The sequence below is a fragment of the Scyliorhinus torazame genome, chromosome 9 (genome assembly GCF_047496885.1).
Source record: "Scyliorhinus torazame isolate Kashiwa2021f chromosome 9, sScyTor2.1, whole genome shotgun sequence".
NCBI lineage: Eukaryota > Metazoa > Chordata > Chondrichthyes > Carcharhiniformes > Scyliorhinidae > Scyliorhinus > Scyliorhinus torazame.
The window spans coordinates 265,243,552-265,258,642 of record NC_092715.1 but is presented as its reverse complement, the minus strand read 5'-3'; the positions used below and the strand labels follow the sequence as shown (position 1 = coordinate 265,258,642).

The following is a 15,091-nucleotide window of genomic DNA, read 5'->3' as shown; positions in this document are numbered from 1 at the left end:
CTAAAAGGGAAATGGGAAGAAGAGCTGGGGGAGGAGATCGAGGAGGGGCTGTGGGCAGATGCCCTAAGCAGGGTAAACTCGTCGTCCTCGTGTGCCAGGCTAAGCCTGATTCAGTTTAAGGTATTACACAGGGCACATATGACTGGAGCACGGCTCAGTAAATTTTTTGGGGTGGAGGATAGGTGTGCGAGGTGCTCGAGAAGCCCAGCGAATCATACCCATATGTTTTGGTCATGCCCGGCACTACAGGGGTTTTGGATGGGGGTGACAAAGGTGCTTTCAAAAGTAGTAGGAGTCCGGGTCGAACCAAGCTGGGGGTTGGCTATATTTGGGGTTGCACAAGAGCCGGGAGTGCAGGAGGCGAGAGAGGCCGATGTTTTGGCCTTTGCGTCCCTAGTAGCCCGGCGCAGGATATTGCTAATGTGGAAAGAAGCCAAGCCCCCGGGGGTGGAGACCTGGATAAATGACATGGCGGGGTTTATAAAGCTAGAGCGGATTAAGTTCGTCCTAAGGGGGTCGGCTCAAGGGTTCACCAGGCGGTGGCAACCGTTCGTCGAATACCTCGCAGAAAGATAGACGGAATGGGAAAAAGAAGGCAGCAGCAGCAGCCCAGGATCGGGGGGGGGGGGGGGGGGGGGGGGGGGGAGGGGGAGGAGGAACCAGAAGGACTCTCAGGGTTGTTAATATATACTGTATAGTATGTATAGGTCGTTGCTACAGATAATTATATATTGGACTGTTAAATTATATTTTTGGAGAGTGTTACTTGTGACAAGGCAGTTGCCAATTAGGGCTAGTTTTCATTTTTGTTATTTATTATTTATTCATTTTTTGTTTATAAAATAGGTCATTGTTATTTGTGTTGTTATAATATTGTGTAAAGGATGCACAATGTACTGTGTTGGTTGACGAAAAATTTTCAATAAAATATTTAATAAAATAAAAAAAGCGGAGGATCGCAAGGGGGCAGGGCTGCGCAGTGGCTAGCACCGCTGCCTCACGCCACCGAGGTCCCAGGTTCGATCCCGGCCCCGGGTCACCGTCCGTGTAGTGTTTGCACATTCTCCCCATGTTTGCGTGGGTTTCACCCCACAATCCCAAGACGTGCTGGGTAGGTGGATTGGCCACCCTAAATTGCCCCTTAATTGGAAACAAAATAATTGGTCACTTTAAATTTAACAAAAAAAGCAAAGGATCGCTAAATTATCAACAAAATAGGGGAAAGGATGGAAATATAAACAGTAGGGCCAAAGGAACAGGAGGAAGCTTTTCAGCCTCTAGAGCCTGTCTGGCATTCAGCAAGATCGTGGCTGAACCTTGACCCTGTAATCATTTATCTGCTGTTGACCCAAAGAACATTTAAAAATAATAATAATCATCTTTCTTAGTGTCACAAGTAGGCTTACATTAACACTGCATTGAAGTTACTGTGAAAAGCCCCTAGTCGCCACATTCCAGCGCCTGTTCGGGAACAGAGGGAGAATTCAGAATGTCCAATTCACCTAACAAGCACGTCTTTCGGGACTTGTGGGAGGAAACCGGAGCACCCGGAGGAAACCCACGCAGACACGGGGAGAGCGTGCAGACTCCGCGCAGACAGTGACCCAAGTCGGGAATTGAACCTGGGACCCTGCCGCTGTGAAGCAACAGTGCTAACCACTGTGCTACCATGCCTCCCAGATGCAATTTGTTGCTAATAAGCCAACACAAGATAAAAATAATTCAATAGTGGGCGGAACAGTGGTTAGCACCGCTGCCTCACTGCGCCAGGGACCCGGGTTCGATTCCGGCTTGGGTCACTGTCTGTGCGGAGTCTGCACATCCTCCCCGTGTGTGCGTGGGTTTCCTCCGGGTGCTCCGGTTTCCTCCCAGAGTCCAAAGACGTGCAGGTTAGGTGGACTGGTCGTGCCAGATTGGCCCCAAGTGTCCAAAGGTTGAGTGGGGTTACAGGGATAGGGCTGGAGATTGGACCTCGTTAGGGTGGTCTTTCGAAGGGTCAGGGCAGACTCGATGAGCGGAATGTTCTCCTTCTGCATTGCAGGTCAAACCCACGGTATCAAGGCGGTAAAGAGTTATGGTAAATTGGCAAAAGTCAGGTGGGCAGCGAGGTAGGAGTTGTTGCGATCTGGAAGGTGCTGCTGGAAGCAGATTCAGTCAGAACTTGCAAAAAGGGAGTTGGATAAATAGTGGTAAGGGGAAATTTTGCGCGGTCACAGGGAAGGGACGGGGAAAGGGTCTCTGCTTCATTCACAATTTCACCCAATATAAATTTCGCAAGTGCCCCCGAAAAGGTCTCGGCAAAGATCTGAAAAAAATGTAGCCATCCCATCCGCGGGATCTTCGAGGCCCTCTGAAGGTGATGGCCCTGCGGCGGATTCCTGACAGGCCGACCAGCGAGCCACACAAACAGCCATCCCAATGTCCCCAAAACTCCCATTCTGAAGAATCGTCCACATGATAAAAACCCGGTAGATTAGAATCCGGCGTGGACTTTCTAAAATGACAAATCAATCAGGGGGCTGCAAAATTGGGAGTATTTATAGAATATTAAACTCTTTACTGGCAGCAAGCTCAGGCGACAGAGAGTGGAACAATTCAACAATCCATTAAACTCATAACACTATGGAACCATCCAGTGGAGTATTTCTTTGATGGATCCACATTTGAAACAAGAGTAATAAAACGTTGGTTGTTAAACTCAAAGTCACAGGGTATTTGCTGGTTTGTGTTTTTGTTAATGGAGTAATATTTTGAACTGATGTGATTGGAGTCAACTCGGACCAGAACTTTAAAAATACACCCTGTTCTCAAATCCCTCTCTACAGTGTAACATACACAGTGCAGGCAGGCCGGTACAGAAAGCAATTTGGGGGTTAGAGTTTGAGATCATAAGAACATCGAACCTGTCCGCCATTTGACAAGATGGCGGCTAATGTGATTGTGGCCTCAACTCCACTATCTTGTCTGCTCTCTCTCCCCCCCCCCCCCCCCCCCCCCCCCCCCCCGCCCCCAACAGCCCTCAACCCCCTTTTTAGTTTAACTGAGCCTTGAATGTATTCAATGAAATGAAATGAAAATCGCTTATTGTCACAAGTAGGCTTCAAATTAAGTAACTGTGAAAAGCCCCTAGTCGCCACATTCCGGCGTCTGTTCGGGGAGGCTGGTACAGGAATTGAACCGTGCTGCTGGCCTGCCTTGGTCTGCTTTCGAAGCCAGCGATTTAGCACCGTCCACCCGACCAGGTGTGGGCAGACGGACGGACGGACGTAGATCTTTCCCTCTTCAAAACCTCTGGTCTGATCTTCTCCTTCACCTTCCCACCTTCCTTGGACAGCACGGTTGCACAAGTGGTTAGCACTGTGGCTTCACAGTGCCAGGGTCCCAGGTTCAATTCTCGCTGGGTCACTGTCACGTTCTCCCAGTGTCTGCGTGGGTTTCCTCCCACAGTCCAAAGGCGTGTAGGTCAGGTGGATTGGCCGCGCTAAATTGCCCTTAGTGACCAAAAAGGTTAGGAGGGGTTATTGGGATAGGGTGGAAGTGAGGGCTTAAGTGGGTCGGTACAGACTCGATGGACCGAATGGCCTCCTTCTGCATTGTATGTTCTATGCTCTAATGACCAGCGATCACGGTGAGATTGACGGGGAAAAGCAGCAGAGATTCCAATAGGGAACAGTTACAATAACGACAGTACGGGAGTGCTTGGAAGGGTGGGCTGAAAGGGGTTGGATCCGAACCCCGATTTAATCCCCAGTCTAGCATGCCCTTTCTTGTGAGGAGAGCCCAACAAATTTGAGGCACCGCTCGTTTCATTCGGCGAGGTCAAGAAATAAAAATCGGATCGCAAGTTGATCAGTGGAGGTCTCAGCACAGTGAAGATGTGGAGGCAATTTCAGCAGCATTTTAAATCGGGGGAAGGGGCGAAGTGACGCCGGTCCAAGGGAATCATGTGTTTGAGCCGGCGAGGCTGGTTCACCGACGATTCCGGTGACACCTTCCTCCTCGACTCACCTGAAGTGCTCGGAAAGCAAGTGATTCGAAACAAACCTGTTGGACTTTAACCTGGTGTTGTAAGACTTCTTATTGTACCTTCCCCCTCGTTGTTGGAGGGGTGTTGTCAGTGATTGCGCTGGAGGAGGGGGGGGGGGTCATCTCAGCGATTTATGGGGAGATTTTGGAGGAAGATATGGTGTTGCTGGGGGGGGGGGCAGGGGGTTAGGACCAAGTGCGAGGAGGAGCTGGGGTAGCATTGGGGAGGAGGGGCGATGCGACCATCAATTCACTGAGAGACACGTTGAGAAGTAAACCGTGGTTTTAATCAGCTTACAACTGAGCCTGCTGTGACAGGTACAACAATGTACGCGGCCCCGCAGGTCAGCTGCCTTTATACTTCCTGTAAGGGGTGGAGCCATGGGCGAGCCCGTACATGCCCCGACATATCCCCCTGTGGGTGAAGCCGTACAATGGCCCATAGGTGGAGCCCACAGGGTTGAACACATAACGTAACACGATACAGAAGTAACATGATATCACAGCGCACTGGTGAATTAACAGTAGTTCCATTCACCACAAGGGGTTGTGGTGTGAGGTGCTGCGGAGGGTGAATGCCTCCACCTCGTGCGCGAGGCTGGGGTTGATACAGTTAAAGGTGGCGCACAGGGCGCACCCGACGAGGTCGAGGATGAGCCGGTTGTTTGAGAGGGTGGAGGACAATTGCGAGTGGTGTGGGAGGGTCATGTCCAGCCAGTCATGTGCATACGTTCTGAAGCTGGAGAAATGTTGGGGGTCATTTTTCAGCACCATGTGATTCGGAGCCCAGGCCCCTGGGGGCCATTATTTGGTGTGTTGGACCTGCCGGAGCTGCGGATAGGAATGGGGCAGATGTTTTAGCCTTCGCCTCGCTGATTGCTCGCAGGCGGGTCGTGTCGGGGTGGAGATTGGCTTCTCCACCGTGTGCCTCGGTGTGGCTGAGGAACCTGTTGGAGGTCTTGTATTTGGAGACGTTTACTCCGAGGGGGGAGATTGAGGGGTTCCACAAGAGATGGAGTATGTTTATTCTTCACTTTAAAGAGTCGGTTACCGACAGCTGCTAAGGGAGGGGGGGGTTAGGGATGGGGGGGCTATTTTGGGGTTATTGGTGTGTTGGTTGGTAGTGGGTGTGCCTGTTCTTGTTATTGTTTTGTTTTATGTATAAAATGTTAATGCGATAACAAAACAAATTAAAATATTTTCAAAAACAAAATGGAGGTCTCACCCTCACCCTGAAGTCGAGGAGATCAGGATGTGTACAAAAGGCACAACTGTGCAGTCTTACAGAACATTCCTGCATAATTCTTTCAATCCTGAGGAAGATGTATCTGGAATTAAGAATCTTCCTAAGCAACAAGAATTTGCATTGATAGAACACCTTTAATACAACTGATTCTAAGCTCCCTACACCTCTCCGCCTGGCTCTCCACCTTAAAGACCCTATTTAAAACCTACTGCTTTGCACGGTGCCATATCTTGTGACATATTATGCTTCTTTGCACGGGGCTGCTTTTATTATGACGTTAAAGGTGTTATATAAATGCAAGTTGTTGTTGTAACAAAACACCCCTCCAAGGGCCTTCCACGGGGAGGCTTGGTCAAAGAGGGAGGTTTCCAGGAGTCTCTCAACAGGAGGAGGAGTGGGGGTCAGGCACTGGAGGGTTGTAGGGAGGCAATTCCAGCGCCTGACCCCAGGCAGCCAACGCTGGAGTGATTAAAATGGAGGGTGCAGAAGAAGCTAGAATTGGCAGTGTGCAGAGATCTCTGGGTGGCGTAGGGGGTCAGGGCGGGGTAGAGATATGCGAGTGGGACTGTACCAAACGCCCCTGGGACCAGGATGTTGCCCAGTCTCTCGGATAGAGGGCGACTGATCCCAGGGACCCTCTCCCAGATGACGTAACTTGGGTGTGCTTGTCGAGCTACACTTCAAGCTTGCCTGGGGCTGAAATCTGACTCCATGTTAAACTGGAAGGAAATGGAACAGCTGGTTTTTCAGTGAGCCGCACTGTTCTATTATTGGGTTTACAGCTCCAAATAGCAGTGCTGCTGATTTGACTCAGCAATACTGGATAACACAATATCACACTGTACCTGCAAGCACGGTATCAGGCTGCAATGCTTTGGGAATAAGGCATCTGACGTGTGCATATTTAAAATGCTGGACCATCTAACCTTCCTTAAATGATCTGAAATGCGGCACATTCACAGGAAAGGACGCACGTGGGCCCTCTCCTCTAGCAAATCATTACAGCCAATCCTACCCGTTTGTTTTTGGACTTATTTCTTCCAATCTGCCGATTCACTTGATACACTTTCGTGACTGGATTACATTCATTGATGATTTATTTTAAACTTGCAATTCGCCTGCGTTCAAGGCATACAATAATAGACTGGTACTATCCAGGGACGGGGGTGGGAAGGTATCCATTGAATCTCTGCTGGCTCTTTCCAAGAGCGATCCCGCTAGCTCCCACTCCCTCTTCTGGCCCCACATCCCTGCAATTTTTTCCCCTCCTTCCGAGTAATTAGCTAATTCCCCAAGATTGAATTTATATCCACCACGCCATCAGGCAGTGCGCTCCCAAACCTAACACCCGTTGAGCAATCAACTTTTTCTCATGCTACCCCCGTTCTATAAATCCATGCCCGCTGGGTACTGCCTCGTCACCAATGGAAACAGCTTCTCTTTATTTTACTCCGTCTAAACCTTCATGACGTCGAACACTCGTCAAACGTCCTCTTTGTCGACTCTGTTCTAGATTCCGAATGAGCCGTGATCTCACTGGATGGCAGACCGGGCCCCAAGTGGCTGACCGACCTCCTCCTGTTCCCATCCACCTCATTGTTGAGGAGAATAGTTCTGAGGTTATTAAGTTAAACGGATGACTATATTCCCCGTGCTGGGCCCTCCCACTGGCTCTGCGTCCAGCTGTCAATTCGAGTTGTCAATTCCAACTTTGGAATAAGGTGGCAGCGTGAGCTCAGAATCTCACAGCCCAGCCGCAAGAGGCCATTTGGCCCACACATCCCTGCTGGCTCTTTGAAAGGACTGCTGAATTTTGCCCAGTGCCTTAGCTTTCCCCGCATAACCCTGCGCATTAATGCCCCTTATGGGTGGCACAGTGGTTAGCACTCACAGCTCCAGGGACCCGGGTTCCATTCCGGCTTCAAAGAACAAAGAACAAAGAAAAGTACAGCACAGGAACAGGCCCTTTGGCCCTCCAAGCCCGTGCCGACCATGCTGCCCGTCTAAACTAAAATCTTCCTGCGTCCGTATCCCTCTATTCCCATCCTATTCATGTATTTGTCAAGATGCCCCGTAAATGTCACTATCGTCCCTGCTTCCACCACCTCCTCCGGGAGACTGCCTGTGTGGAGTCTGCACGTTCTCCCCGTGTCTGCGTGGGTTTCCTCCGGGTGCTCCGGTTTCCTCCCACAGCCCAAAGATGTGCAGGTTAGATGGATTGGCCATGCTAAATTGCCCCTTAGTGTCCAACGATGTGTAGGTTAGGTGGAGTTACAAGGATAGGGTGGGGGGGGGGGGGGGGGGGGGGGGGAGTGGGTCTAGGTGGGGTGCTCTATCAAAGAATTGGGATGGACTCAATGGGCCAAATGGCTTCCTTATGCGCTATTGGAATTCTGTGGTTAACCACACGTCCAATGGCCTGTTGCAATTTCCTATACATTCTGATTCCACCAACCTCTCACTTTGTGCGTTCCAGAACTCTAAGTAAAGAAATTTTCCACTAGTTCTTTTGGCAATGATCGTAAATATAATCTTTGGTTACTGTCCCACTTCTCAATGAAAACAGTTACTCTGTATTTGTTTGTTCAAAGCTCCTCAACTTTCAGAACCTCCGAGCCTCCCAAAAACCGCCTCTGCTCCAAGGAGCGCAATCCCAGTCTCTCCACCTAACCAAAGTCCCTCAACCCTGGTAAACCTCCTCTCCCAGGCCTTGACATCCTCCCCAAAGTATGATGCCCAGGACTACACAATTAGGGAAAGCTCTGTGTGGAGTTTGCACATTCTCCCCGTGTCTGCGTGGGTTTCACCCCCAGAACCCAAAGATGTGCAGGTTAGGTGAATTGCATGCTAAATTACCCCTTAATTGGTTAAAAAATTGGGTACTCTAAACTTATAAAACAAAAACACAAAAAACTAGGGATAGTTTGGGAAGTAGCAGATGTACAAAATGAGAATGCCATCGTAACCAAAACGGTCAACTTATCGAAGTTAAGGGACAAAGGGGTAGATTTAAGATTGCAGAACACCAATCTTGATAAACCACGGTGAGCTGTTAGCAAGGGAGGCAGAATTTAGGATTGACTCTTAAAGTTTAAAGAGAGAGGTTAAATTATTTTTTTCACACAAAGGATTGTTAAAAAACGAAACAGATTGCCCCAAGTGACCCCTGAAGCGGAGTCACGCACAATGTTTCATTAATATTCCATTAAAAAAACAACAGACAAGCAGAAACAGCAGGGGAAAATGGGAATAAACAAATTGTTCATTGGAGCTAGAAGTGTACAAAAGCAATGGACCGAATGGCCTCCTTTCTGGGCTGAATGTTTTATCATTCCACGATCTCGGACTGCCCACGCTTATCGATCCACTATTTGTGCATTATTACATATTCCTTTACAGAGAATGAACCTTGTAACCTTTTTGAATGTTAACATGGGACAGACCCCGGAACTGTAGTTCGCTGCAGGGATCCTGGGAATGTCCTGGACCCATCGGCAAGAATTGAAGGGAGGGGGGTGCGGAACGTTTTGAGGAGCGGGGAGCAGACTGGACTTGAGGTCACGGAAAATAATTATGATCCACGGCTGGGCTGATGAAACTGACTGATTTGATCGCATAACCGAGGTCCGGAGTACGTGGGTGGCATCCATTTTAAAGATGAAATCCGCTATGAGGTGGCTGTGAGAAACTGCTCATCACCATCTGTACAATCGGCGGCATGGGACACGGATTCTTGGGACATGGCAAGACCGGTATTCCTTGTCCGTCACCAGTTGCCGGGTTTCGATCGCCTAGGGGCTCACGGGGGCCGATTCAAAGAGATGTCGGCCAGGTCGGGTAAAGAAGGCAGATTTCACCCCAGGGGGCACATCAGTTGGGTTTTTAATGTCAATCTGGCTGACAGAATATGCAGAATGACGCAACGCGTCCATTGTGACGTGGGGAAAAAAAAATCAATGCAATCACGATTCACATTCGCTGAACTTCGCTCAAAATTAACCGTGGCGGGGAAAGTGACTGCCGAGGAAGTCGAGGGCCGACCTGTGCACGACATCTCTCAACCCACCGAGCGGCCGCAACCAAGACACGCATGCCAAAGGGAGGAAAAAGTATAGAAGGTTTGAAGAAAACGACACTCGTGCATTGAAAAACAGGTGTGAAATTCTACCTGAGCCTTTAGCAGAGAAGGCGGTGATTAAACAAAACAAAAAAACAAGAGGGAAGAGGGTTAAATAGAGGAGCACAGCGCAGCAGGAAGATTAAGCTGTCAATCCACACCACCTACCGGTGCCTCTACTGTGCACCATTCCTACAGCCACTGCACCATCACCGTTTTTTATCTCCCGGTATAACATTCACACTCACTCACATTCTCATTTTAGAAGCAAGCATGCAAATAGTCAGGAAGAGGACAAATCGTATAACTAACTCAAGTTAAATTCTAAAGCTCACAGGAAGCACCGGCTGGTCCCCTTGGAGTATCAACTCATTCCAAAGCAAAGAGAAGCCACACAGAACAGTCCGAACCACAGGCACCAAGAAGGGAGAATTTTATCGACCCCCCCCCCCCCCCCCCCCCCAACTACTGGGCTGGTTCTTGACGGGGGACTGGGGCAGAGCTTATACGATATATTAAGAGTCTTGATAAGATTTGGTCCACACAATCTTCGGGCAGGTATCAATGGCCTGGGGAACAGCGCAGAGGAATTTTCCATTGTTGGACCAGGGATCGCGGCCGCGGGGGGGGGGGGGGGGGGGGGGGGGTTCACACACCTGTACTTTCAATCAATTTGGTTTGCGATTTATTGATTCAAAAGCACTGAAGTTGGACGGCAACAGTAAAGTCCTGGTTCATCAGTGAGGTTACCGGGCTTCCCCGTTCACCTAGAGCCGAGCGGACCAGGAATCTGACAATTTAGCTAGCCGATTGCAGCAAGTGACACTCAGGGGTTTATGACCACAGGCCAGTTTCGAACAGAAAAACTAAAATAAGAGAGACACATTGTCAAAGCTGTTCACGCACCCATCAGGGCTGACCCAAGAAAAGGGAGCAACAATTCATTCTGGATGGGAAAAAGGGTGCTGATTTTAGTCAGGTTTGCAAAGGACTCACTTATGCTTGCCAAAAGCTCCATATATTCATACACAGGGACCAGTCCTCTGCAGGCAAAAGGAGCATGTCCAGGCCATGCAGCACTTCGGAATTAAACTAGAGAGGTGGAACAATAGTTCCCCGGTGCATTCTTCATGGCAACATCTCAAACAGGGTCCATTTGCCAGCCCATCAAGACCCTTTCCCCACCCAGTATAAATTGTCGCTGACTTTGAAATTTGGTATTCTTGCATCTATCCTGATGAGTGCCAGACGAAAAGCTTCGACAGCATGTCTCTTTTTTTTCAAGTAATCCTCAAGTTCTGTACTACCAAGCGACTGTTTGAAAATTAAAAAGTGTTCAAGAGCTTTCCAGTCCTGAGGGTTTCCCGGGGTCCCACGCCTATCAGAACAACTGCTCACGCGTGCGTGCACACTCACATGCACATGCACCTCGAGCGAGGAGAGGAAAGGAGAGATTTAGACCGGGCTGGTTATTGTCCTGCACCACTGATCAGCTCCCTGGCACTTTCTGAATAGAATGGCCACATTGTGTGGTTACTTGCCATGTAAGTGGACTCCAATAAGGGAGACAGTTCCTTCAGAAGAGGAGCGGGCATAGGCAGATTGTGGGGAGGGGAAAAAGTAATTGGCAAAGTTATACATGATTGCTAACCAGCAGCAGCCACAATTCTGTTTGCTTTTCTCACACCAATCCTCCGGCTCTTAAACGCTAAATTGATTATCCCATGCAATAACAAGAACTTCCATATTTTTACAAAGTTTGGGCAGGAGAAATGCAAACTTCAACAACGTTCAGTGCCAAAGACAAATAGCTTTTCACCTATATTGAAAAGAGAAACTTACTTTCACTTGCTCGGGTCCTAAGGGTTTGCTTTGAGCACAGTTATGGAGCCAAGGAATCGCACAGGCATGTTTTCTGAAGATTTTGCAACTATCACAACATGCATTTACATATTATTTTTAACAAACGTCTTGAGGTGCTTCATAGGAGCAATCATCATGCAAAATCTGACATCCAGCCACAGGGAGAGGTGACAGGGGCAGTTGGGAAAATGCTCGGTCAAAGAAGCTTTTCAGGCAAAAGTTAGATAGTCTACAATTTTGTTTTAAGGCAGAGCTGGATAGATTTGTGATTAACAAGGGGGTGAAGGGCTGCCGGGGGGGTTAGGTAGGATTGTGGGGTTGAGGTTAGCCATGATCTTACTGACTGGCGAAGCAGGCTCGAGGGGCCAAATTGCCTACTCCTGCTCCTAATTTAGATGTTGCGGGCTGCCGTAAAACACCAGGGCAAGGCGGACAGGTTTAGGGAGGGAATTACAGAACTGGAGGTCTAGGCAGCCGCAGGTGATGAAGCGATTAAAATTGGGGATGCTCACGAGGCCAGAACTGGAGGGGAGCGGATATCTCGGACGTTGGCGAGCTGGAGATTACAGAGCTATGGAGGGGTGACGGCGTGGGGAGGCAATTGACCACAAGGATGAGAATTTTAGAATGAAGATTCCACTGGATTGGGAGTCAGGGTAGATCAGCAAGAACAGAGGTGATGGGTGAGCGGGACTTGCTGTGAGTTTTTTGAGCTCCGATTTATCGAGGGTGAAAAATGGGAGGCCGGCCAGAACACTGGAATAGTCGAGTCCAAGATCCGAAAGAGGATTTCGGACCAAACGAGGTCAGGAAGGGGCAGGGCCGGACGACATTACAAAAATAGAAACGTATAGTCCTGGTGGCGATGTGGATACGTGGTCAAAACCTTATCTCGAGTCGGCCATGACCCCACGGTTAACCCTGACTCAAGGCAGTTTGCTTGGGAGAAGGATGGAGTTGGGGGTTAGGGAATGAAGCTTGTGACAGGAACTGAAGACGACGACTCCAGTCTTCCCAACAGTGAGTCGAAGGAAATCTGGGTGCTGGATAAGCAGCCTGATAAATTACGTGGGGGGGGGGGGGGCGCGAGGTAGAGCTGGGCGCCATCGGCGTACAGGCGAAAATCCAGGCTGTGTTTCCAGATGAGGTCACCGAGGGGCAACATGCAGATGAGAATTAGGAAGGGGGGGGGGGCAAGACAGATCCTCAGAGGACACCAGAGATTACTGTGCGAGAGGGGGTAGAGAGGCCATTGTCGATAATTCTCTGGCAATGGGTCGACAATGCAGAATTGAATCAGGTGGGTGAGTGTGGATGACAGCAGAGAGGCAGTGATTCACACATGGTGTTCCAGGAAAGAAAGACACGGAGGTGACCACACATTCAAGGACTGTGGGGACGAAAGGGATGTTAGGTGGGGGAGGGGTGGGATGTGAAGAGTTTTTTTTTGAGGAGCGGGTTGACAATGACAGATTTAACAGAGAGCGGGACGATACCTGACGAGGGAACCGTTAGCGACATGTGCTGAATCAAACGGTCACAGGCAAAACGGCGTGACGTGTGGCTTGAGGGGTTGGGGGAAGATCAAGGCTGGGTCCCTGACTGTGAAATAAACTCCGCGGCACCAGGTGGAGTGTGTACCTCGCGGTTCGATGAGGTTTCTGCGGCATCGTGTATGTCGGATTGATGCATCACAGACGATTCCGCACCTCGGGGGGGAGAGGAACCAGGAGAGGCTGATTGCTGAAAACGGGGTGGGGGGAAAGGGGTGAGAGAGAGAAAAAAATAAAACACATGAATAAAGATTCGCTCGCAACACAATTGATGAAAGTTTCCCACCAGTGCCTAAAACACATTGGGAAGAAACAATCAAACTTTTGAAATGACAGCACTGAGTCCCATTAAAACACACACTCGGGCTACAAAAATGCATCTCAGTATTTGTACAAGACGCCGAGGTGAAAACAGATACCACTTGCACAAAATATTGTCATCGTTTGCTTCGGAATTTTCTAATAACGTTTCCCCGAAAACATTACAAACCTTCCAACAACATAATACACTTGTTTCATTGAATATAGTATTTGTGAACAGGAATTGTTGAAAATTGCTCAGTTCCTCCATGCATCTTCTATCCTCAGCTGCAATAAATCTCAAAACAGGGGAGCAAAAACAAAATCAAGCAGATCAAAACTTGCTGCAAACTGATTCTCAGAGCCTTCCTAGCCCTGACAAACCTCTTCATCCTGATAATGCACTGGGACGGCCCAAAAGTTTTCCATTGTCTTTACTGTGGAGGTCCCCTTTTCTCTTTGTCCCCAAACTCTCTCTCCTGCTGCTTTCTCCCGCCTGTCGATTGAAGTGCGTCGCGTCTTGGGGTATGGACACCAGCTATCTGGTGTCACCGAGTGTTTCGATCCCTCCACCGTGACTTGTAATTGGATCACCCCGCAACCTGTCAGGTTTCACATCAACAAGCTTTAACCCTGCACTCACTTCCCATTGTCTGCGCAGCTTTCGAATGAAGGAGCAATTTCAAGTGGAGAGAATTTCAGCGCACAAACAGCCTCAGCTATTTCCTTCACGGTTTATATTCACCGTGTTCGAGTATTCCTATTTTCAGGCAGAACTTGCCCTCCATTTTGCTTTAAAAAAGGGCTTGATTTTTATGTTAATCGGGTTTAATACTATCAAAGACCAACAAAGGTTTGACCAGCATAGATAGAGGCCATTCGGGCCATTGCGGCCTTCCTAGCTCTTTTCTGCAGCAATCCAAAATTAATCCCAGTGCCCACATCGTCTGCTACCTCTCCTTATATCTTTGCCTACTTCAATTATTTACTCAAGGTTGACTCGACTAATAACAGGAATAGGCGGTTGTCTTATTTTTATTTAATGCATTTTTATTGCAAACATATTCAAAAGTACAAAACGTTAATAAATCGGAGGGCATAGTCCACATCTCACGATTTACAGTTTGGACAATTTTGTCCCCCCCCCCCCCCCGATGAACAATTCCTCGAACATGGTTATTAACAGCCCCCACCGTGTCTCAAAGCCCTCCGCTGATCCCCTCAATTCAAACTTAATCCTCTCCAGCCGGAGAAGGTCGTATAGATCCCCCCAGTCAGGCCGCCACCCCCGGTGCCGTTGCCGACCGGCATTCCAGCAAAATCCTTCGCCGGGCAACTAGAGAGGCGAAGGGCCACGACATTGTCGGCCTTCCTCCCCTCCACCAGCTCCAGCCTCTACCCCCACAATCTTTGCTAGTGTCCCGAACACCCCCTCCCGGTACAACTCCAGCTTCTCACCCCCCCCCCTCCAGAACGTAGACGTGTGGTTCGCTGGTTCCCGCCCACACACGTCTGCCAAGCATTGTGGATCGCACAATTGCTTCACAGCTCCAGGGTCCCAGGTTCGATTCCGGCTTGGTCACTGTCTGTGTGGAGTCTGCACGTTCTCCCCGTGTCTGCGTGGGTTTCCTCCGGGTGCTCCGGTTTCCTCCCACAGTCCAAAGATGTGGGCAGGTTAGGTGGATTGGCCAGGCTAAATTGCCCTTAGTGTCCAAAATTGCCCCTTAGCGTTGGGTGGGGTTACTGGGCTATGGGGATAGGGTGGAGGTGTGGACCTTGGGTAGGGTGCTCTTTCCAAGAGCCGGTGCAGACTCTATGGGCCGAATGGCCTCCTTCTGCACTGTAAATTCTATGATGATAAAAACCCACTCATTCTCGCCCGCGTCATGTGCACCCTGTGTACCACCTTAAACTGCATCAAACTCACCCTCGCACGCGAGGAGGTCGAACTCACCCTGCACATCACCTCACTCCACCCTCCCAACT

General features: G+C 49.4%; 1 protein-coding gene across 1 annotated transcript in view; it reads right to left on the bottom strand.

The window, feature by feature from the left end:
• LOC140429881 (amyloid-beta A4 precursor protein-binding family A member 1-like) overlaps positions 1 to 15,091 on the bottom strand; it is a 132,940-nt gene that overhangs the window by 65,591 nt on the left and 52,258 nt on the right. Inside the window, exon 3 of the mRNA XM_072517399.1 lies at positions 12,894 to 12,995. Within this exon, the coding sequence (XP_072373500.1) occupies positions 12,894 to 12,995 (102 nt within the window). The remainder of the gene's footprint in view (positions 1 to 12,893; positions 12,996 to 15,091) is intronic.